Here is a 24,480-nt window from a genome sequence, read left to right as displayed (position 1 = left end):
CCCAGCCTCGAAGGCTGGCATCCGTGGTCACCAGGACCCAGTCCTGTATGCCGAACCTGCGGCCCTCTTGAAGATGAGCACTCTGCAGCCACCACAGCAGAGACACCCTGGTCCTTGGAGACAGGGTTATCCGCCGATGCATCTGAAGATGCGATCCGGACCACTTGTCCAACAGGTCCCACTGAAAAGTTCTTGCATGGAACCTGCCGAATGGAATTGCTTCGTAGGAAGCTACCATCTTTCCCAGGATCCGCGTGCAGTGATGCATCGACACCTGTTTTGGTTTTAGGAGGCCTCTGACTAGAGATGACAGCTCCTTGGCCTTCTCCTCCGGGAGAAACACTTTTTTCTGTTCTGTGTCCAGAACCATCCCCAGGAACAGTAGACGTGTTGTAGGGACCAGCTGTGACTTTGGAATATTTAGAATCCAGCCGTGCTGTTGTAGCACCTCCCGAGATAGTGCTACCCCGACCAACAACTGCTCCCTGGACCTCGCCTTTATCAGGAGATCGTCCAAGTACGGGATAATTAAAACTCCCTTCTTTCGAAGGAGTATCATCATTTCGGCCATTACCTTGGTAAAGACCCTCGGAGCCGTGGATAGACCGAACGGCAACGTCTGGAATTGGTAATGACAATCCTGTACCACAAATCTGAGGTACTCCTGGTGAGGAGGGTAAATGGGGACATGCAGGTAAGCATCCTTGATGTCCAGTGATACCATGTAATCCCCCTCGTCCAGGCTTGCAATAACTGCCCTGAGCGATTCCATCTTGAACTTGAATTTTTTTATATATGTGTTCAAGGATTTCAAATTTAAAATGGGTCTCACCGAACCGTCCGGTTTCGGTACCACAAACATTGTGGAATAGTAACCCCGTCCTTGTTGAAGTAGGGGCACCTTTACTATCACCTGCTGGGAATACAGCTTGTGAATTGCCTCTATCACTGCCTCCCTGCCTGAGGGAGTTGTTGGCAAGGCAGATTTGAGAAAACGGCGGGGGGGAGACGTCTCGAATTCCAGCTTGTACCCCTGAGATACTACTTGAAAGATCCAGGGATCCACCCGTGAGCGAGCCCACTGATCGCTGAAATTTTTGAGACGGGCCCCCACCGTACCTGGCTCCGCCTGTGGAGCCCCAGCGTCATGCGGTGGACTTAGAGGAAGCGGGGGAGGACTTTTGCTCCTGGGAACTGGCTGTATGCTGCAGCTTTTTCCCTCTACCTCTGCCTCTGGGCAGAAAGGACGCGCCTTTAACCCGCTTGCCCTTATGGGGCCGAAAGGACTGTACCTGATAATACGGTGCTTTCTTTGGCTGTGAGGGAACATGGGGTAAAAATGCAGACTTCCCAGCAGTTGCTGTGGAAACGAGGTCCGAGAGACCATCCCCGAACAACTCCTCACCTTTATAAGGCAAAACTTCCATGTGCCTTTTTGAGTCTGCATCACCTGTCCACTGCCGAGTCCATAACCCTCTCCTGGCAGAAATGGACATTGCACTTATTTTAGATGCCAGCCGGCAAATATCCCTCTGTGCATCTCTCATGTATAAGACTGCGTCTTTAATATGCTCTATGGTTAGAAATATAGTGTCCCTGTCTAGGGTATCAATATTATCAGACAGGGAATCTGACCACGCAGCTGCAGCACTGCACATCCATGCTGAAGCAATAGCTGGTCTCAGTATAATACCTGTGTGTGTATATACAGACTTCAGGATAGCCTCCTGCTTTCTATCCGCATGCTCCTTCAGGGCGGCCGTATCCGGAGACGGTAGTGCCACCTTCTTTGACAAGCGTGTGAGCGCTTTATCCACCCTAGGGGATGTTTCCTAACGTGACCTATCCTCTGGCGGGAAAGGGTACGTCATTAGAAACCTTTTAGAAATTACCAGTTTCTTATCGGGGGAAGCCCACGCTTCTTCACACACTTCATTTAATTCCTCAGATGGAGGAAAAACTACTGGTAGTTTTTTCTCTCCAAACATAATACCCTTTTTTGTGGTACCGGGGGTAACATCAGAAATGTGCAACACATTTTTCATTGCCTCAATCATGTAATGTGTGGCCCTATTGGAAGTTACATTAGTCTCATCGTCGTCGACACTGGAGTCAGTATCCGTGTCGACATCTGTGTCTGCCATCTGAGGTAGCGGGCGTTTTAGAGCCCCTGATGGCTTTTGAGACGCCTGGGCAGGCACAGGCTGAGAAGTCGGCTGTCCCATATTTGGTATGTCGTCAAACCTTTTATGTAAGGAGTCAACACTGTCACGTAGTTCCTTCCACATAACCATCCACTCAGGTGTCGGCCCCGCAGGGGGTGACATCACATTTATAGGCATCTGCTCCGCCTCCACATAAGCCTCCTCATCAAACATGTCGACACAGCCGTACCGACACACCGCATACACACAGGGAATGCTCTGACAGAGGACAGGACCCCACAAAGCCCTTTGGGGAGACAGAGAGAGAGTATGCCAGCACACACCAGAGCGCTATATAACACAGGGATCCCACTATAAATTAGTGTTTTTTCCCTTATAGCTGCTTATATTATATATACTGCGCCTAAATTTAGTGCCCCCCCTCTCTTTTTTACCCTTATGTAGCTTGACACTGCAGGGGAGAGCCAGGGAGCGTCCTTCCAGCGGAGCTGTGAGGGAAAAATGGCGCCAGTGTGCTGAGGGAGATAGCCCCGCCCCTTTTCCGGCGGACTTCTCCCGCTTTTTCTGGAATTCTGGCAGGGGTATTTTTACACCTATATAGCCTTCCTGACTATATATGGTGTAGATTTGCCAGCCAAGGTGTATTATATTGCCCTCAGGGCGCCCCCCCCCCCCCCCCAGCGCCCTGCACCCATCAGTGACCGGAGTGTGAGGTGTGCATGAGGAGCAATGGCGCACAGCTGCAGTGCTGTGCGCTACCTTGTTGAAGACAGAAGTCTTCTGCCGCCGATTTTCTGGAACACTTCTTGCTTCTGGCTCTGTAAGGGGGCCGGCGGCGCGGCTCCGGGACCGAACGATCGAGGTCGGGTCCTGTGTTCGATCCCTCTGGAGCTAATGGTGTCCAGTAGCCTAAGAAGCCCAAGCTACCTCCAGTCAGGTAGGTTCGCTTCTTCTCCCCTTAGTCCCTCGCTGCAGTGAGTCTGTTGCCAGCAGATCTCACTGTAAAATAAAAAATAAGATTTTACTTACCGATAAATCTATTTCTCGTAGTCCGTAGTGGATGCTGGGACTCCGTCAGGACCATGGGGAATAGCGGCTCCGCAGGAGACAGGGCACAAAATTTAAAAGTTTGACCACTAGGTGGTGTGTACTGGCTCCTCCCCCTATGACCCTCCTCCAAGCCTCAGTTAGGATACTGTGCCCGGACGAGCGTACACAATAAGGAAGGATTTTGAATCCCGGGTAAGACTCATACCAGCCACACCAATCACACCGTACAACTTGTGATCTGAACCCAGTTAACAGTATGACAAACGTAGGAGCCTCTGAACAGACGGCTCACAACAATAACAACCCGATTTTTTTGTAACAATAACTATGTACAAGTATTGCAGACAATCCGCACTTGGGATGGGCGCCCAGCATCCACTACGGACTATGAGAAATAGAATTATCGGTAAGTAAATTCTTATTTTCTCTGACGTCCTAGTGGATGCTGGGACTCCGTCAGGACCATGGGGATTATACCAAAGCTCCCAAACGGGCGGGAGAGTGCGGATGACTCTGCAGCACCGAATGAGAGAACTCCAGGTCCTCCTTAGCCAGGGTATCAAATTTGTAGAATTTTACAAACGTGTTCTCCCCTGACCACGTAGCTACTCGGCAGAGTTGTAATGCCGAGACCCCTCGGGCAGCCGCCCAAGATGAGCCCACCTTCCTTGTGGAATGGGCCTTGACAGATTTAGGCTGTGGCAGGCCTGCCACAGAATGTGCAAGTTGAATTGTGCTACAAATCCAACGAGCTATCGTCTGCTTAGAAGCAGGAGCACCCAGCTTGTTGGGTGCATACAGTATAAACAGCGAGTCAGATTTTCTGACTCCAGCCGTCCTGGAAACATATATTTTCAATGCTCTGACAACGTCCAGCAACTTGGAATCCTCCAAATCGCTAGTAGCCGCAGGCACCACAATAGGCTGGTTCAGGTGAAACGCTGAAACCACCTTAGGCAGAAAGTGAGGACGCGTCCGCAGTTCTGCCCTGTCCGAATGGAAAATCAGATATGGGCTTTTATACGATAAAGCCGCCAATTCTGACACTCTCCTGGCTGAAGCCAGGGCCAGTAGCATGGTTACTTTCCATGTAAGATATTTCAAATCCACCGATTTGAGTGGCTCAAACCAATGGGATTTGAGAAAATCCAAAACTACATTAAGATCCCACGGTGCCACTGGGGGCACAACCGGGGGCTGTATATGTAGTACTCCTTTTACAAAAGTCTGGACTTCAGGAACTGAAGCCAATTCTTTCTGGAAGAAAATCGACAGGGCCGAAATTTGAACCTTAATGGACCCTAATTTGAGGCCCATAGACAATCCTGTTTGCAGGAAATGTAGGAATCGACCCAGTTGAAATTCCTCCGTCGGGGCCTTCCTGGCCTCACACCACGCAACATATTTTCTCCAAATGCGGTGATAATGTTGTGCAGTCACCTCCTTCCTGGCTTTTACCAGGGTAGGGATGACCTCTTCCGGAATGCCTTTTTCCCTTAGGATTCGGCGTTCAACCGCCATGCCGTCAAACGCAGCCGCGGTAAGTCTTGGAATAGACACGGTCCCTGCTGAAGCAGGTCCCGTCTTAGAGGTAGAGGCCACGGATCTTCCGTGAGCATCTCCTGAAGTTCCGGGTACCAAGTTCTTCTTGGCCAATCCGGAGCCACGAGTATCGTTCTTACTCCCCTTTGCCGTATAATTCTCAGTACTTTTGGTATGAGAGGCAGAGGAGGAAACACATACACTGACTGGTACACCCATGGTGTTACCAGAGCGTCCACAGCTATTGCCTGAGGGTCTCTTGACCTGGCGCAATACCTGTCCAGTTTTTTGTTGAGGCGGGACGCCATCATGTCCACCATTGGTCTTTCCCAATGGACCACAATCATGTGGAAGACTTCTGGATGAAGTCCCCACTCTCCCGGGTGCAGATCGTGTCTGCTGAGGAAGTCTGCTTCCCAGTTGTCCACTCCCGGGATGAACACAGCTGACAGTGCTAACACATGATTTTCTGCCCAGCGGAGAATCCTTGCAGCTTCTGCCATTGCCCTCCTGCTTCTTGTGCCGCCCTGTCTGTTTACGTGGGCGACTGCCGTGATGTTGTCCGACTGAATCAACACCGGCTGACCCTGAAGCAGAGGTTTTGCCAGGCTTAGAGCATTGTAGATTGCTCTTAGCTCCAGTATATTTATGTGAAGAGACGTCTCCAGGCTTGACCACACGCCCTGGAAGTTTCTTCCCTGTGTGACCGCTCCCCAGCCTCTCAGGCTGGCATCCGTGGTCACTAGGACCCAGTTCTGTATGCCGAATCTGCGGCCCTCTAACAGATGAGCACTCTGCAACCACCATAGCAGAGACACTCTTGTCCTTGTGGACAATTTTATCCGCTGATGCATCTGCAGATGCGATCCGGACCATTTGTCCAGCAGATCCCACTGAAAAGTTCGTGCATGGAATCTGCCGAATGGAATCGCTTCGTAAGAAGCCACCATCTTTCCCAGGACCCTTGTGCATTGATGCACAGATACTTTTCCTGGTTTTAGGAGGTTCCTGACTAGATCGGATAACTCCCTGGCTTTCTCCTCCGGAAGAAATACCTTTTTCTAAACAGTGTCCAGAATCATCCCTAGGAACAACAGACGTGTCGTCGGGATCAGTTGGGATTTTGGAAAATTCAGAATCCACCCGTGTTGTTGGAGCACTACTTGGGTTAGTGCTACTCCGACCTCCAGCTGTTCTCTGGATCTTGCCCTTATCAGGAGATCGTCCAAGTAAGGGATAATTAAGACGCCTTCTCTTCGAAGAAGGATCATCATTTCGGCCATTACCTTGGTAAAGACCCGGGGTGCCGTGGACAATCCAAACGGCAGCGTCTGAAACTGATAATGACAGTTTTGGACCACGAACCTGATTGTATGTACAGGTTCAGAGATTTTAGATTTAGAATCGGTCTTACCGAGCCGTCCGGCTTCGGTACCACAAATAGCGTGGAGTAATACCCCTGTCCCTGTTGTAGGAGGGGTACCTTGACTATCACCTGCTGAGAATACAGCTTGTGAATGGCCTCCAATACCGTCGCCCTGTCGGAGGGAGACGTTGGCAAAGCAGACTTTAGGAAACGGCGAGGAGGGGACTTCTCGAATTCCAACCTGTAACCCTGAGATACTACCTGCAGGATCCAGGGGTCCACCTGCGAGTGAGCCCACTGTGCGCTGAAATGTTTGAGGCGACCCCCCACCGCCCCTGAGTCTGCTTGTAAGGTCCCAGCGTCATGCTGACGCCTTTGTAGAAGCCGGGGAGGGCTTCTGCTCCTGGGAAGGAGCTGCTTGTTGCAGTCTCTTACCCTTTCCTTTGCCTCGGGGCAAATATGAATGTCCTTTTGCTCGTTTGTTCTTATAGGAACGAAAGGACTGCGGCTGAAAAGCCTGCGGCTTTTTCTGCTGGGAGGTGAGCTGGGGTAAAAAGGTGGATTTTCCGGCCGTTGCCGTGGCCACCAGATCCGATAGACCGACCCCAAATAATTCCTCCCCCTTATACGGCAATACTTCCATATGTCGTTTGGAATCCGCATCACCTGACCACTGGCGCGTCCATAAACTTCTTCTGGCAGATATGGACATCGCACTTACTCTTGATGCCAGAGTGCAAATATCTCTCTGTGCATCTCGCATATAAAGAAATGCATCCTTTAACTGCTCTATAGTCAGTAAAATACTGTCCCTATCCAGGGTATCAATATTTTCAGACAGTGACTCCGACCAAGCCACGCCAGCACTGCACATCCAGGCTGAGGCGATTGCTGGTCTCAGTATAACACCCGTATGTGTGTATATACTTTTTAATGTATTCTCCAGCCTCCTATCAGCTGGATCCTTGAGGGCGGCCGTATCAGGAGACGGTAACGCCACTTGCTTTGATAAGCGTGTGAGCGCCTTATCCACCCTAGGAGGTGTTTCCCAGCGCGCCCTAACCTCTGGCGGGAAAGGGTATAATGCCAATAACTTCTTTGAAATTAGCAGTTTTCTATCTGGGGTAACCCACGCTTCATCACACACTTCATTCAGTTCCTCTGATTCAGGAAAAACTATCGGTAGTTTTTTCACACCCCACATAATACCCCTTTTTGTGGTACTTGCAGTATCAGAGATATGCAAAGCCTCCTTCATTGCCGTGATCATATAACGTGTGGCCCTACTGGAAAATACGTTTGTTTCTTCACCGTCGACACTGGATTCAGTGTCAGTGTCTGGGTCTGTGTCGACCGACTGAGGTAAAGGGCGTTTTACAGCCCCTGACGGTGTCTGAGACGCCTGGACAGGTACTAGCTGGTTTGCCGGCTGTCTCATGTCGTCAACCGACTTTTGTAGCGTGCTGACACTATCCCGTAATTCCATAAACAAAGCCATCCATTCTGGTGTCGACTCCCTAGGGGGTGACATCACCATTACAGGCAATTGCTCCGCCTCCACGCCAACATCGTCCTCATACATGTCGACACACACGTACCGACACACAGCAGACACACAGGGAATGCTCTGATAGAAGACAGGACCCCACTAGCCCTTTGGGGAGACAGAGGGAGAGTTTGCCAGCACACACCCAAGCGCTATAGATATATATATAGGGACAACCTTAATAAGTGTGTTCCCTTTATAGCAGCTCAAATATTATAAATATCGCCAATAAGTGCCCCCCCTCTCTGTTTTTACCCTGTTTCTGTAGTGCAGTGCAGGGGAGAGTCCTGGGAGCCTTCCTCGCAGCGGAGCTGGGCAGGAAAATGGCGCTGTGTGCTGAGGAGAATAGGCCCCGCCCCCTTTTCGGCGGGCTTCTTCTCCCGGTTTTTTTGGAACCTGGCAGGGGTTAAATACATCCATATAGCCCCAGGGGCTATATGTGATATATTTTAGCCAGAATAGGTATATTACATTGCTGCCCAGGGCGCCCCCCCCAGCGCCCTGCACCCTCAGTGACCGCTGGTGTGAAGTGTGCGGAGAGCAATGGCGCACAGCTGCAGTGCTGTGCGCTACCTCATGAAGACTGAGACGTCTTCTGCCGCCGGTTTCTGGACCTCTTCTCTATTCGGCATCTGCAAGGGGGTCGGCGGCGCGGCTCCGGTGACCCATCCAGGCTGTACCTGTGATCGTCCCTCTGGAGCTAGTGTCCAGTAGCCTAAGAAGCAAATCCATCCTGCACGCAGGTGAGTTCACTTCTTCTCCCCTAAGTCCCTCGTTGCAGTGAGCCTGTTGCCAGCAGGACTCACTGAAAATAAAAAACCTAACAAACTTTTTCTAAGCAGCTCTTTAGGAGAGCAACCTAGATTGCACCCTGCTCGGACGGGCACAAAAACCTAACTGAGGCTTGGAGGAGGGTCATAGGGGGAGGAGCCAGTACACACCACCTAGTGGTCAAACTTTTAAATTTTGTGCCCTGTCTCCTGCGGAGCCGCTATTCCCCATGGTCCTGATGGAGTCCCAGCATCCACTAGGACGTCAGAGAAAACCTAAATATACTTTCTTTCTAGGAGCTCAGGAGAGCCCCTAGTGTGCATCCAGCTCAGCCGGGCACAAGATTCTAACTGAAGTCTGGAGGAGGGTCATAGGGGGAGGAGCCAGTGCACACCAGTAGTCTAAAGCTTTCTTTTAGTTGTGCCCAGTCTCCTGCGGAGCCGCTATTCCCCATGGTCCTTACGGAGTCCCAGCATCCACTTAGGACGTCAGAGAAATGACACTTGGGAGCTGATTGGCTGGTACTTTGGGCCTAATTCAGATCTGATCGCAGCAGCAAATTTGTTAGCAGTTGGGCAAAACCACGTGCACTGCAGGTGGGGCAGATGTAACATGTGCAGAGAGAGTTAGATTTGGGTGTAGTGTGTTCAAACTGAAATCTAAATTGTAGTGTAAAAATAAAGCAGCCAGTATTTACCCTGCACAGAAACAATATAACCCACCCAAATCTAACTCTCTCTGCACGTTACATGGTTTTGCCCAACTGCTAACAACTTTGCTGCTATGATCAACTCTGAATTACCCCCTTTATCTCTACCCACTTTGTCTCTCCAAGATTTTGATAACTCTAACCCAATGTGTTTTACATCATCAAGTTACGGATGGGGTAAGAGGTACGGTGATGCGACCTGTTATATCATCGGCCACTGCATGGAATAGTGAGTACTTATCCCGGGGAATGGAGCGCTCTTCTCAGATGTGGGAGATCTTACCCTAGTGCGGGACACTCCAGGGAATGCTGGGAGAGTAGGGAACGGCGCATAAGTTCTATATACTCTCGAAGCCAGGGGGGAAAACCCATTTTACCATGCTACTAGCAATCTGTCTGCATGTCAAAGAGCTAGTGGTGGAAATAAAGGGCCTAATTCAGAACCGATCGCAACAACAACATTTTTCTCTAATGGTCAAAACCATGAGCAGTGCAGGTGGGGCAGATGTAACATGTGCAGAGAGAGTTAGATTTGGGTGGGGTGTGTTCAAACTGAAATCTAAATTGCAGTGTAAAAATAAAGCAGCCAGTATTTACCCTGCACGGAAACAATATAACCCACCCACATCTAACTCTCTCTGCACATGTTACATCTGCCCCACCTGCACTGCAGCATGGTTTTGCCCATTAGAGAAAGATTTTGCTTTTGCGATCAGGTCTGAATTAGGCCCAAAGTCGGCTCTGTGTGTACACCCCAACCCCCAAATTGGAGCAAGCAGCACTCCTCTGAAAAACACAGTCCCATTCTGGGTAGGGACGGCCATCACTAACCAATGGTTCAGAACCACCAATAATTAATTCCTATGGGGATGGTTACTCAGATTCCATGGCGGTGGCCATCACACTCTGCGTTCCAATAGCGGGGTTCCAATGTTAGGTAACGTCTGCTGTGTACACCACAGGGAGAAACCCGGTTACCGCAGCAGAAGTCCTGTGCGTTTACACAAGTACATCGCTACATGGCGCACCAGCGTGCCACAGAACGGTTTACAAGCGATGGTGGCAGGCCATCGATAACATGTACTGACAGCAGTGTTGAACTGGGTCATGAAGGGCCCGCCGGGGGGATGCAGTTATAGGGGGCCAATGTTTAGGGGTGTGGCCAGCCACCACAGAGGCGTGACTAACCATTAGAGAATGCAGGGTCTGGGTCCCTTGACATTGTCCCGCACCTGCAACAGAAAGGGTATACAGAGCACACAGGCCGGGCAGAGTCTAACATAAGGATCACTGATCCCTACAGAAAAGAGCACATGAAGAAGAAGAATTGGGGCAATTTCTGCCCTCATGAAAAGATTGGCATCGCCGGTCAGTCAGCATAACTAAACAAACAGGACATACATGAAAACGGCGAGTACCAACGAGGCCGAAGGGAAACCTCTTTCTGTACTATTCAGAAGTGCGCACAAACCCCCGAGCGGCTTGACGTTTGTTTGACAACAGTCAGAATGAGGTCATGGCCTGGCCCGATTCCACTTACAAGCCATTTATAAATGAAATGCACATAACGTGGCTGCATGCCAGGGAACGCGTTATGGTTTCGCTTATAGGGGTAACATTTCATAATAAAAAGGTAGCGCCATTTCCCCCGGGGTCCCAGAATCCCTCTGACCCCGATCCGCTAATCACAGTAGATGGAACCATCCTGCCGCAAGGTTTTCTGGGTAGCAAAGCTGCACGTTATGTCGTTTCCATTAAGCCTGTAGCAATGTTACATCTTCTAAATAGGGCAGCAATTTGTAATTAATAAATAAAAAAAATCTTTGTCTCCTGATTGGTCACTGTCACATCGCTCGTCAGTATGGAAAGTTGGCATTTAAGTTTCCAAACAAACTCAAGTAGCCCCCTGCTTGTGGTAAAGAGGTACTGCACCCAGATGACAGGTTTGTGTTAAATGTGCAGGTAACCAGCATTACATACAGGACCTTGTAGGAATAGGCCCAGAATGTCCCCACTCTCCTTGTCAGGTCTCTCACCTCTTCTCTCTCTATGGGGCCTATTTATCATTGTATATTTGCGGCTTAAACCCCGAAAACGGGGATAAAGTCGTAAGTATAGTGTCTCTCAGTTGTCCCTGAACTCTGTTTCTCAGCTGTCTCTCAGTTGTCCCTGAACTCTATTTCTCAGTTGTCCCTGAGCTCTGTATTTCTCAGCTGTCTGTTTTCCCTGAGTTCTGTGTTTCTCTGTTTTCTCTCAGTTGTCCCTGAGCTCTGTGTTTCTCAGCTGTCTCTCAGCTGTCTCTGAGATCTGTGTTTCTGTTGTCTCTCAGTTGTCCTCGAGAGCTGTTTCTCAGCTGTCTCTCAGTTGTCCCTGAGCTCTGTGTTTCTCAGCTGTCTCTCGGTTGTCCCTGATCTGTGTTTCTCTGTTGTCTCTCAGTTGTCCCTGAGATCTGTGTGTCTCTGTTGTCTCAGTTATCCCTGAGCTCTGTGTTTATCTGTTGTCTCTCAGTTGTCCCTGAGCTCTGTGTTTCTCTGCTGTCTCTCAGTTGTCCCTGAGCTCTGTGTTTCTCTGTTGTCTCTCAGTTGTCCCTGATCTGTGTTTCTCTGTTGTCTCTCAGTTATCCCTGAGCTCTGTGTTTCTCTGTGTCTCTCAGTTGTCCCTGAGCTCCGTGTTTCTCTGTTGTCTCTCCGTTGTCCCTGAGCTCTGTGTTTCTCTGCTGTCTCTCAGTTGTCTCTGATCTGTGTTTCTCTGTTGTCTCTCAGTTATCCCTGAGCTCTGTTTCTCTGTTGTCTCTCAGTTGTCCCTGAGCTCTGTGTTTCTCAGCTGTCTCTCAGTTGTCCCTGAGCTCTGTGTTTCTCAGCTGTCTCTCGGTTGTCCCTGATCTGTGAATCTTTGTTGTCTCTCTGTTGTCCCCGAGCTCTGTTTCTCTCAGTTGTCCCTGAGCTCTGTGTTTATCTGTTGTTCCAGTTGTCCCTGAGCTCTGTGTTTCTCTGTTGTTTCAGTTGTCCCTGAGCTCTGTGTTTCTCTGTTGTTTCAGTTGTCCCTGAGCTCTGTGTTTATCTGTTGTTCCAGTTGTCCCTGAGCTCTGTGTTTCTCTGTTGTCTCTCAGTTGTCCCTGAGCTCTGTGTTTCTGTTATCTATCAGTTGTCCCTGAGCTCTGTGTTTCTGTTTTCTCTCAGTTGTCCCTGAGCTCTGTGTTTATCTGTTGTTTCAGTTGTCCCTGAGCTCTGTGTTCATGTTTCAGTTGTCCCTGAGCTCTGTGTTTCTCTGTTGTCTCTCAGTTGTCCCTGAGCTCTGTGTTTCTCTGCTGTCTCTCAGTTGTCCCTGAGCTCTGTGTTTCTCTGTTGTCTCTCAGTTGTCCCTGATCTGTGTTTCTCTGTTGTCTCTCAGTTATCCCTGAGCTCTGTGTTTCTCTGTGTTTCTCAGTTGTCCCTGAGCTCCGTGTTCCTCTGTTGTCTCTCCGTTGTCCCTGAGCTCTGTGTTTCTCTGCTGTCTCTCAGTTGTCCCTGATCTGTGTTTCTCTGTTGTCTCTCAGTTATCCCTGAGCTCTGTTTCTCTGTTGTCTCTCAGTTGTCCCTGAGCTCTGTGTTTCTCAGCTGTCTCTCAGTTGTCCCTGAGCTCTGTGTTTCTCAGCTGTCTCTCGGTTGTCCCTGATCTGTGTATCTCTGTTGTCTCTCAGTTGTCCCCGAGCTCTGTTTCTCTCAGTTGTCCCTGAGCTCTGTGTTTATCTGTTGTTCCAGTTGTCCCTGAGCTCTGTGTTTCTCTGTTGTTTCAGTTGTCCCTGAGCTCTGTGTTTCTCTGTTGTTTCAGTTGTCCCTGAGCTCTGTGTTTATCTGTTGTTCCAGTTGTCCCTGAGCTCTGTGTTTCTCTGTTGTCTCTCAGTTGTCCCTGAGCTCTGTGTTTCTCTGTGTCTCTCAGTTGTCCCTGAGCTCTGTTTCTCTCAGTTGTCCCTGAGCTCTGTTTCTCTGCTGTCTCTCAGTTTTCCCTGAGCTCTGTGTTTCTCTGTTGTTTCTCAGTTGTCCCTGAGCTCTGTGTTTCTCTGTTGTTTCAGTTGTCCCTGAGCTCTGTGTTTCTCTGTTGTCTCTCAGTTGTCCCTGAGCTCTGTGTTTCTGTTATCTATCAGTTGTCCCTGAGTTCTGTGTTTCTCTTTTCTCTCAGTTGTCCCTGAGCTCTGTGTTTATCTGTTGTTTCAGTTGTCCCTGAGCTCTGTGTTCATGTTTCAGTTGTCCCTGAGCTCTGTGTTTCTCTGTTGTCTCTCAGTTGTCCCTGAGCTCTGTGTTTCTGTTGTTTCAGTTGTCCCTGAGCTCTGTGTTTCTCTGTGTCTCTCAGTTGTCACTGAGCTCTGTGTTTCTCTGTTGTTTCAGTTGTCCCTGAGCTCTGTGTTTCTCTGTTTCTAAGTTGTCCCTGAGCTCTGTGTTTCTCTGCTGTCTCTCAGTTGTCCCTGAGCTCTGTGTTTCTCTGTTGTCTCTCAGTTGTCCCTGATCTGTGTGTCTCTGTTGTCTCTCAGTTGTCCCCGAGCTCTCCGTTTCTCTGTTGTCTCTCAGTTGTCCCTGAGCTCTGTGTTTATCTGTTGTTTCAGTTGTCCCGGAGCTCTGTGTTTCTCTGTGTCTCTCAGTTGTCCCTGAGCTCTGTATTTCTCAGCTGTCTCTGTTTTCCCTGAGTTCTGTGTTTCTCTGTTTTCTCTCAGTTGTCCCTGAGCTCTGTGTTTCTAAGCTGTCTCTCAGCTGTCTCTGAGATCTGTGTTTCTGTTGTCTCTCAGTTGTCCCTGAGATCTGTGTTTCTCAGTTGTCTCTCAGTTGTCCCTGAGGTCTGTGTTTCTCAGCTGTCTCTCGGTTGTCCCTGATCTGTGTGTCTCTGTTGTCTCTCAGTTGTCCCTGAGATCTGTGTGTCTCTGTTGTCTCAGTTGTCCCTGAGCTCTGTGTTTCTCTGCTGTCTCTCAGTTGTCCCTGAGCTCTGTGTTTCTCTGTTGTCTCTCAGTTGTCCCTGATCTGTGTTTCTCTGTTGTCTCTCAGTTATCCATGAGATCTGTGTTTCTCTGTGTCTCTCAGTTGTCCCTGAGCTCTGTGTTACTCAGTTGTCCCTGAGCTCTGTGTTTCTGTCTCTCAGTTGTCCCTGATCTGTGTTTCTCTGTTGTCTCTGTTATCCCTGAGCTCTGTTTCTCTGTTGTCTCTCAGTTGTCCCCGAGCTCTCTGTTTCTCTCAGTTGTCCCTGAGCTCTGTGTTTATCTGTTGTTCCAGTTGTCCCTGAGCTCTGTGTTTCTCTGTTGTTTCTCAGTTGTCCCTGCGCTCTGTGTTTCTCTGTTGTTTCAGTTGTCCCTGAGCTCTGTGTTTATCTGTTGTTCCAGTTATACCTGAGCTCTGTGTTTCTCTGTTGTCTCTCAGTTGACCCTGAGCTCTGTGTTTCTCTGTGTCTCTCAGTTGTCCCTGAGCTCTGTTTCTCTGTGTCTCTCAGTTGTCCCTGAGCTCTGTGTTTCTCTGTTGTTTCTCAGTTGTCCCTGAGCTCTGTGTTTCTCTGTTGTTTCAGTTGTCCCTGAGCTCTGTGTTTCTCTGTCTCTCAGTTGTCCCTGAGCTCTGTTTCTCTGTGTCTCTCAGTTGTCCCTGAGCTCTGTGTTTCTCTGCTGTCTCTCAGTTGTCCCTGAACTCTGTTTCTCAGCTGTCTCTCAGTTGTCCCTGAGCTCTGTGTTTCTCAGCTGTCTCTCAGTTGTCCCTGAGCTCTGTATTTCTCAGCTGTCTCTGTTTTCCCTGAGTTCTGTGTTTCTCTGTTTTCTCTCACTTGTCCCTGAGCTCTGCTGTCTCTCAGTTGTCCCTGAGCTCTGTGTTTCTCTGTTGTCTCTCAGTTGTCCCTGATCTGTGTTTCTCTGTTGTCTCTCAGTTATCCCTGAGCTCTGTGTTTCTCTGTGTCTCTCAGTTGTCCCTGAGCTCTGTGTTTCTCTGTTGTCCCTGAGCTCTGTGTTTCTCTGCTGTCTCTCAGTTGTCCCTGATCTGTGTTTCTCTGTTGTCTCTCAGTTATCCCTGAGCTCTGTTTCTCTGTTGTCTCTCAGTTGTCCCTGAGCTCTGTGTTTCTCAGCTGTCTCTCAGTTGTCCCTGAGCTCTGTGTTTCTCAGCTGTCTCTCGGTTGTCCCTGATCTGTGTATATCTGTTGTCTCTCAGTTGTCCCCGAGCTCTCTGTTTCTCTCAGTTGTCCCTGAGCTCTGTGTTTATCTGTTGTTCCAGTTGTCCCTGAGCTCTGTGTTTCTCTGTTGTTTCTCAGTTGTCCCTGCGCTCTGTGTTTCTCTGTTGTTTCAGTTGTCCCTGAGCTCTGTGTTTCTCTGTTGTTTCAGTTGTGCCTGAGCTCTGTGTTTATCTGTTGTTGCAGTTGTCCCTGAGCTCTGTGTTTCGCTGTTGTCTCTCAGTTGTCCCTGAGCTCTGTGTTTCTCTGTGTCTCTCAGTTGTCCCTGAGCTGTGTTTCTCTGTTGTTTCTCAGTTGTCCCTGAGCTCTGTGTTTCTCTGTTGTTTCAGTTGTCCCTGAGCTCTGTGTTTCTCTGTTGTTTCAGTTGTCCCTGAGCTCTGTTTCTCTGTGTCTCTCAGTTGTCCCTGAGCTCTGTGTTTCTCTGCTGTCTCTCAGTTGTCCCTGAACTCTGTTTCTCAGCTGTCTCTCAGTTGTCCCTGAGCTCTGTGTTTCTCAGCTGTCTCTCAGTTGTCCCTGAGCTCTGTATTTCTCAGCTGTCTCTGTTTTCCCTGAGTTCTGTGTTTCTCTGTTTTCTCTCAGTTGTCCCTGAGCTCTGTGTTTCTCAGCTGTCTCTGAGATCTGTGTTTCTGTTGTCTCTCAGTTGTCCTCGAGAGCTGTTTCTCAGCTATCTCTCAGTTGTCCCTGAGCTCTGTGTTTCTCAGCTGTCTCGCGGTTGTCCCTGATCTGTGTGTCTCTGTTGTCTCTCAGTTGTCCCTGAGATCTGTGTGTCTCTGTTGTCTCAGTTATCTCTGAGATCTGTGTTTCTGTTGTCTCTCAGTTGTCCCCGAGAGCTGTTTCTCAGTTGTCCCTGAGCTCTGTGTTTCTCAGCTGTCTCTCAGTTGTCCCTGATCTGTGTGTCTCTGTTGTCTCTCAGTTGTCCCTGAGCTCTATGTTTCTCTGTGTCTCTCAGTTGTCCCTGAGATCTGTGTTTCTCTGTTGTCTCAGTTATCCCTGAGCTCTGTGTTTCTCTGCTGTCTCTCAGTTGTCCCTGATCTGTGTTTCTCTGTTGTCTCTCAGTTATCCCTGAGCTCTGTTTCTCTGTTGTCTCTCAGTTGTCCCTGAGCTCTGTGTTTCTCAGCTGTCTCTCAGTTGTCCCTGAGCTCTGTGTTTCTCAGCTGTCTCTCGGTTGTCCCTGATCTGTGCGTCTCTGTTGTCCCCGAGCTCTCTGTTTCTCTGTGTCTCTCAGTTGTCCCTGAGATCTGTGTTTCTCTGTTGTCTCAGTTGTCCCTGAGCTCTGTGTTTCTCTGTTGTTTCTCAGTTGTCCCTGAGCTCTGTGTTTCTGTTATCAGTTGTCCCTGAGCTCTGTGTTTCTGTTTTCTCTCAGTTGTCCCTGAGCTCTGTGTTTATCTGTTGTTTCAGTTGTCCCTGAGCTCTGTGTTTACCTGTTTCAGTTGTCCCTGAGCTCTGTGTTTCTCTGTTGTCTCTCAGTTGTCCCTGAGCTCTGTGTTTCTCTGTTGTTTCAGTTGTCCCTGAGCTCTGTGTTTCTATGTGTCTCTCAGTTGTCCCTGAGCTCTGTGTTTCTCTGTTGTTTCAGTTGTCCCTGAGCTCTGTGTTTCTCTGTCTCTAAGTTGTCCCTGAGCTCTGTGTTTCTCTGCTGTCTCTCAGTTGTCCCTGAGCTCTGTGTTTCTCTGCTGTCTCTCAGTTGTCCCTGATCTGTGTGTCTCTGTTGTCTCTCAGTTGTCCCCGAGCTCTCTGTTTCTCTGTTGTCTCTCAGTTGTCCCTGAGCTCTGTGTTTCTCTGTTGTTTCAGTTGTCCCTGAGCTCTGTGTTTCTCTGTGTCTCTCAGTTGTCCCTGAGCTCTGTGTTTCTCTGCTGTCTCTCAGTTGTCCCTGAGCTCTATGTTTCTGTGTCTCTCAGTTGTCCCTGAGCTCTGTGTTTCTCTGTTGTCTCTCGGTTGTCCCTGAGCTCTGTGTTTATGTTTTCTCTCAGTTGTCCCTGAGCTCTGTGTTTCTGTTTCAGTTGTCCCTGAGCTCTGTGTTTCTCTGTTGTCTCTCAGTTGTCCCTTAGCTCTGTGTTTCTCTGTTGTTTCAGTTGTCCCTGAGCTGTGTTTCTCTGTGTCTCTCAGTTGTCCCTGAACTCTGTGTTTATCTGTTTCAGTTGTCCCTGAGCTCTGTGTTTCTCTGTTGTCCCTGAGCTCTGTGTTTCTCTGTTGTTTCAGTTGTCCCTGAGCTCTGTGTTTCTCTGTGTCTCTCAGTTGTCCCTGAGCTCTGTGTTTCTCTGCTGTCTCTCAGTTGTCCCTGAGCTCTGTGTTTCTCTGCTGTCTCTCAGTTGTCCCTGAGCTCTGTGTTTCTCTGCTGTCTCTCAGTTGTACCTGATCTGTGTGTCTCTGTTGTCTCTCAGTTGTCCCTGAGCTCTCTGTTTCTCTGTTGTCTCTCAGTTGTCCCTGAGCTCTGTGTTTCTCTGTTGTTTCAGTTGTCCCTGAGCTCTGTGTTTCTCTGTTGTTTCAGTTGTCCCTGAGCTCTGTGTTTCTCTGTTGTCTCTCAGTTGTCCCTGAGCTCTGTGTTTCTCTGTGTCTCTCAGTTGTCCCTGAGCTCTGTGTTTCTCTGTTGTTTCAGTTGTCCCTGAGCTCTGTGTTTCTCTGTTATCTCTCAGTTGTCCCTGAGCTGTGTTTCTCTGTTGCCTCTCAGTTGTCCCTGAGCTCTGTGTTTCTCTGTGTCTCTCAGTTGTCCCTGAGCTCTGTGTTTCTCTGTGTCTCTCAGTTGTCCCTGAGCTCTGTGTTTCTCAGTTGTCTCTCAGTTGTCCCTGAGCTCTGTGTTTCTCTGCTGTCTCTCAGTTGTCCCTGAGCTCTGTGTTTCTCTGTGTCTCTCAGTTGTCCCTGAGCTCTGTGTTTCTCAGTTGTCTCTCAGTTGTCCCTGAGCTCTGTGTTTCTCTGCTGTCTCTCAGTTGTCCCTGAGCTCTGTGTTTCTATGTGTCTCTCAGTTGTCCCTGAGCTCTGTGTTTCTCTGTTGTCTCTCAGTTGTCCCTGAGCTCTGTGTTTCTCTGTTGTCTCTCAGTTGTCCCTGAGCTCTGTGTTTCTCTGTTGTCTCTCAGTTGTCCCTGAGCTCTGTGTTTATCTGCTGTCTCTCAGTTGTCCCTGAGCTCTGTGTTTCTCTGTTGTCTCTCAGTTGTCCCTGAGCTCTGTGTTTCTCTGTTCTCTCTAAGTTGTCCATGAGATCTGTGTTTCTCTGTGTCTCTCAGTTGTCCCTGAGCTCTGTGTTTCTCTGTTGTCTCTCAGTTGTCCCTGAGCTCTGTGTTTATCTGTTGTCTCTCAGTTATCCCTGAGCTCTGTGTTTCTCTGTTGTCTCTCAGTTGTCCCTGAGCTCTGTGTTTCTCTTTTGTCTCTCAGTTGTCCCTGAGCTCTGTGTTTCTCTGCTGTCTTTCAGTTGTCCCTGAGCTCTGTTTCTCTGTTGTCTCTCAGTTGTCCCTGAGCTCTGTGTTTCTCAGTTGTCCCTGAGCTCTGTGTTTCTCTGTTGTTTCTCAGTTGTCCCTGAGCTCTGTGTTTCTCTGTTGTTTCTCAGTTGTCCCTGAGCTCTGTGTTTCTCTGTTGTCTCTATGTTGTCCATGAGATCTGTGTTTATCTGTGTCTCTCAGTTGTCCCTGAGCTCTGTGTTTCTCTGTTGTCTCTCAGTTGTCCCTGAGCTCTGTGTTTCTCTGTTGTCTCTCAGTTGTCCCTGAGCTCTGTGTTTCTCTGCTGTCTCTCAGTTGTCCCTGAGCTCTGTGTTTCTCTGTTGTCTCTCAGTTGTCCCTGAGCTCTGTGTTTCTCTGTTGTTTCTCAGTTGTCCCTGAGCTCTGTGTTTCTCTGTTGTTTCTCAGTTGTCCCTGAGCTCTGTGTTTCTCTGTTGTTTCTCAGTTTTTCCTGAGCTGTGTGTTTCTCTGTTGTCCCTGAGCTCTGTGTTTCTCTGTTGTTTCTCAGTTGTCCCTGAGCTCTGTGTTTCTCAGTTGTCCCTGAGCTCAGTGTTTAACAATTGTCCCAATTAAATCTGTGGCCTTTCCCACACTTTAGTGCACTCATATGCATAAGATATGGTAACCCCTAAATTGTGTATTTTAATATGCGACCCTATGGGGCTGATCACTAAGATGTGACATTTGTGGGCATATCCAATTAGGTGCAAGGATTTGCACGGGAAAAAAATTGCAAACCTTGCGTCCAAACTTGTATTACCGCGGTTACGCGCATTCCCGATACTCGCAGTATCCAATTTGAAAAAAAAAAAAATGTTTTCTTGGGTTTTTTTGTAGGCAAAATCATGTGGGAGGATGCTGGGGGAGGAAAAGGCTGCTGGGAGATGTAGTTCTTCCTGCTGCTGTCAACAGACACACACACGGGGGGGGGGGGGGTGTCACACACCTGTCAGAAGGTCACGGGGTCACACACACACTCAGATATACCACTGCTGCATAAGTCCAGCCTGTCTGGATCCGGAGGACAAGAGCAGCCCTGCAGAAGGCGAGTAATTAAGGACTTATTAAGCTAATTGGAGACTTCCTATTTCTTTATTAGTCATTACCGTGATGGAGTCCAGGGGGATCCAGAGCAGGTCCCGACAATTTTACCTAAAACTAAAGATTTTAGGACAAATCAGACTTGCTCTGGTGCTGCGACATAAAAGACGCAGTGATTTAATGGAAATCACCGGGGCTCATTTTCCCTCCAATTGAATGGAAAAAACCCTGCGGCTGCGAGAAACACCCAGCGCCAATGTTTAAAAAAAAAAAAAATCTGTGCAGACATGAATATGCCCCATAGGGTGCCGCTGTTGGGGTCCAATAGACATTGCGCCTAATTGAATTGACCCCTTAGTGTCTCAGTTGTCTGTCTCTCAGTTCTTTTTCACCTGGACCAAACTTTCATCATTTCTCAGTTTTCTCTTTGTGGGCGGGACGTATTAACATACATCGCTGACCTCGCATATGTACTAACGGGGACCCCCCGTGATACCTGTAAGGTGGTGTGCGGGGGCTCTCCTTCACCTCAGCTGCTGGGAACAAGGCAGCAGGCTGCCCCCGGCGCCTCCTTCTCCCCCCTGCACCCAGAAGGACCTCCGGCTGCGTTGTTAGGGGGAGGAGGAGTTTACCTTTAGGGTCCAGGCTGCCTGGAGGAAGGTATACCGGGGGGAGGGAGGTCGGCATCTGCGGCGGGGGGCAGCGGGTTGCGGCGGCCGGTGATAAGAAGCCCATAGGCTTCTATAGGGTATCACCATCCAGAGATGGTGATACCCTGGGTGGCGAAAAAACGGTGGTCTTAGTACATTTAAAAATGCGGTAAAACCACCGAAAACAGCAGGGGTTTTACCGCATTTTTCCCTTAGTACATCCCGCCCACAGTGTCTCGTTGTGTCTGGTCTTACATATAGTATTGTGTTAAAGGATGCCCCAACCTCCGCGGAGGGACCACTCACTATAAATGTTCCAATATGAAACACATTTACTTACATCACAGACAAACATGCATGTAAAAGTTTCCAGAGCGGAGCCAAACTGATTATTTACATTTGTGGCTAGGAGGGAATGTATATAGTATGTATGAATATATATATATATTTCCCTCACAGAGCAGGCTTCCTGCCTGTAATACGCTGGGGGGAGCCGCATTTGTGGAAAATGTCTGACAACACAACAATAGCGAACACTCCGCTGCTCAGCAGATATAACCTCAGGCGTCTCAAGTCCTGTCAATGTATGGAAACATTTACATATACACCTGTGAGCGTTACTAGAAGTTAATTACATTTACTGATACATTACCATACATGTTATGACATCATCACACACGCATGACAGAAAAAGAAAAACCCACAATCACGTTATCTAGATATATGGACATACAATTGCAGGTGTTATATAAGGAGCAAGTCCCACAGCTATGCAGCAAACCTGCGTCATCGGGTGCCATTTACCGCCTGCAATGACCGCTTTTTGCGCCGCGCACTGCCATAATAAGATTTTATTATCCGCAAAGTGGATTTGACTTTAGTAAATGGTCAGTTTGCAATACTGATGGAAAAATGACCAAAAACCCCAAACAAACCTTTACTAAGATACAGAACCCCTACAAGTCTCTCACGTCTGTGATGTCACCACTGGCTCCGGGGTGCAAGGCAGCGATTCATCAATATTGTAGGACAAGTGGGAAATATGGTGATAAAACAAATACTAAATACAAAACTGACCCCAAAGACTTCTCTAAATGCTCCAGAGTGATGGCTGAGACCGGGGACACACGTCACATTACATACATCAGAGACGGGAAACCTCCGACACTACTGGAACTACTAGTCCCAGCAGCACCTGAAATATCGCTGTCTTGTTGGAACATCAGGCCTGTTGTATAGCTGGTCTGATGTACACTGATGTAACTATTATTGTTCATTGATGCAGCTGTAACAGATGTTACCTTGCCTGTACAGTGCCTCATACCTCCTGCAGAAGTTACACTGTGAACTCTGAGCCCTCAGACATATAATATACAGGACCATATAATATACAGTAACCATATAATATAATCCTGTCACACAGCTGGGGGGGGGGTTAGTGCATTGATGTAGCTGTTGCAGATTATACCCTGCCTGTACAGTGCCTCATACCTCCTCCAGAAGTTACACTGTGAGCTCCGATCTGTCTGACATATAATACAGTAACCATATAATATAATCCTATCACACAGCAGAGGGGGTTAGTGCATTGATGTAGCTGTAACATGTTACCCTGTCTGTACAGTGCCTCATACCTCCTGCAGAAGTTACACTGTGAGCTCTGAGTCTTCAGACATACAATATACAGTAACCATATAATATAATCCTATCACACAGCTGAGGGGGTTAGTGCATTGATGTAGTTATAACATGTTACCCTGCCTGTACAGTGCCTCATACCTCCTGCAGAAGTTACATTGTGAGCTCTAAATTCTCAGACATATAATATACAGTAACCATATAATATAATCCTATCACACAGCAGAGGGGGTTAGTGCATTGATGTAGTTATAACATGTTACCTTGTCTGTACAGTGCCTCATACCTCCTGCAGAAGTTACATTGTGAGCTCTGAGTTCTCAGACATATAATATACAGTAACCATATAATATAATCCTATCACACAGCTGAGGGGGTTAGTGCATTGATGTAGTTATAACATGTTACCCTGTCTATACAGTGCCTCATACCTCCTGCAGAGCCCTCATACATATTATACACAGTAACCATATAATATACAGTAACATATAATATACAGTAACATATAATGCAAAGTAACATATAATATCCTATCACACAGCTGCTGAGGGCTCATTAACCCTTCCCGGTCCTTACCTTCCATCTGGCCAGATCCTGCCTCCCAGGCGTCCTCCGTGACCCAGGCTCCAGCAATGCCCACCAGTACGGCCATGAGCAGCGCCCCCAGCTGGCCGGGCCCCCGGGGGGCAGCTCTGTGCATCTCCGCAGCCCCCATCCAGCGTCCCGATGCTACTGCTGTGCTCTATGGCAGTGCCCCCTCCCTACCAGCCCCGGGCACCTACCTCTCCCCCAGCGGCTGCACAGTTATACCGGGGGCACACACACATGGGACCCCCAGTGAGGACAGAGCTGCAGCCCAGTCAGTGCACAGACTCTGCAGCAGCAGCTCCGACCCAGACTCACTCCCCACACAGGACACGCCCACTGGGGGGCTCAGTCCCCCCTCTCCCGGCTGCTGCTGCTGCTGCTGCTGCTGCTGAGCAGGTGGGGTGGGGGGCAGCACCTGTGTCACACAGAACACTTATGAAAGGAGAATTAGGTTTTGCAGGGATTGTGAATGCAGGACCTTATACTTATCAGGGTGAGCAGGGCTGGGGGTCCCCACATTTCCCAGGGTCCTATACAGCAGTACTACAACCCCCATCATGGCATGGCACTGATTGGGTGGTCTGCCTGTCTCCCTGCGTTCCCATAAGGGCCATACAATAAGAGTGGGGACTGCAATACTGGGTCTCATGTACTACTGGACGCCATCATTACCTGTGCTTTATTATCCCCGCAAATTGCACCTAAAATTTACTAACATATCCCTTCCCTGGGTGACTGGGGCGCATGTTGCACTTATGGTCCCTTGGGCTTAGGGAGATGGAATGAAGGTTGGAGCCCAGAAAAGCCGCATATGCGCCTGTTAGGAGGTTGGCCACTTGCAGGCGCCTGGCTCCTGATGCAAAATGCGCAGTGATCCAGATTACGATTGTCATATACTTCTGATTGATTGAATGGGAATGAGCACCTCCCACTTATGCTAGTACTGCAGAAATGTGGATGCTACAATGTATTTGCATTATTACAGTGACATAAATCAGGTGTGTATATTACCGCCCTCTGCTGGTGTAACAGGCGTGTATATTACCGCCCTCTGCTGGTGTAACAGGCATGTATATTACTGCCCTCTGCTGGTGTAAATCAGGCGTGTATATTACCGCCCTCTGCTGGTGTAACAGGTGTGTATATTACCGCCCTCTGCTGGTGTAAATCAGGCGTGTATATTAGCGCCGTCTGCTGGAGTAAGTCAGGCGTGTATATTACCAACCTCTGCTGGTGTAAATCAGGCGTGTATATTAGCGCCCTCTGCTGGTGTAACAGGCGTGTATATTACCACCCTCTGCTGGCGTAAGTCAGGCGTGTATATTACCGCCCTCTGCTGGTGTAAATCAGGCGTGTATATTACCGCCCTCTGCTGGTGTAACAGGCGTGTATATTACCACCCTCTGCTGGTGTAAATCAGGCGTGTATATTAGCGCCCTCTGCTGGTGTAAATCAGGTGTGTATATTACTGCCCTCTGCTGGTGTAAATCAGGTGTGTATATTACCGCCCTCTGCTGGTGTAACAGGCGTGTATATTACTGCCCTCTGCTGGTGTAAATCAGGCGTGTATATTAGCGCCCTCTGCTGGTGTAACAGGCGTGTATATTACCACCCTCTGCTGGAGTAAGTCAGGCGTGTATATTACCGCCCTCTGCTGGTGTAAATCAGGTGTGTATATTACCGCCCTCTGCTGGTGTACCAGGCGTGTATATTACTGCCCTCTGCTGGAGTAAGTCAGGCGTGAATATTAGCGCCCTCTGCTGGTGTAACAGGCGTGTATATTACCGCCCTCTGCTGGAGTAAATTAGGTGTGTATATTACCGC

At 48.9% G+C, this 24,480-nt stretch overlaps 1 protein-coding gene across 1 annotated transcript in view; it reads right to left on the bottom strand.

Moving 5' to 3' along the window:
- Positions 1-22,917, bottom strand: part of LOC134948044 (collagen alpha-1(I) chain-like) — a 327,117-nt gene extending 304,200 nt beyond the window's left edge. The window contains exon 1 of the mRNA XM_063935802.1: positions 22,645-22,917. Coding sequence (XP_063791872.1) covers positions 22,645-22,783 — 139 coding nt within the window. The 5' untranslated portion in view covers positions 22,784-22,917. The remainder of the gene's footprint in view (positions 1-22,644) is intronic.
- Between the last annotated feature and the right edge of the window lie 1,563 nt (positions 22,918-24,480).

This window comes from Pseudophryne corroboree, chromosome 8 (assembly GCF_028390025.1).
Source record: "Pseudophryne corroboree isolate aPseCor3 chromosome 8, aPseCor3.hap2, whole genome shotgun sequence".
Taxonomy (NCBI): Eukaryota; Metazoa; Chordata; class Amphibia; order Anura; family Myobatrachidae; genus Pseudophryne; species Pseudophryne corroboree.
The sequence above is the reverse complement of the archived record's forward strand: the minus strand, read 5'-3'. Positions and strand labels throughout refer to the sequence as shown.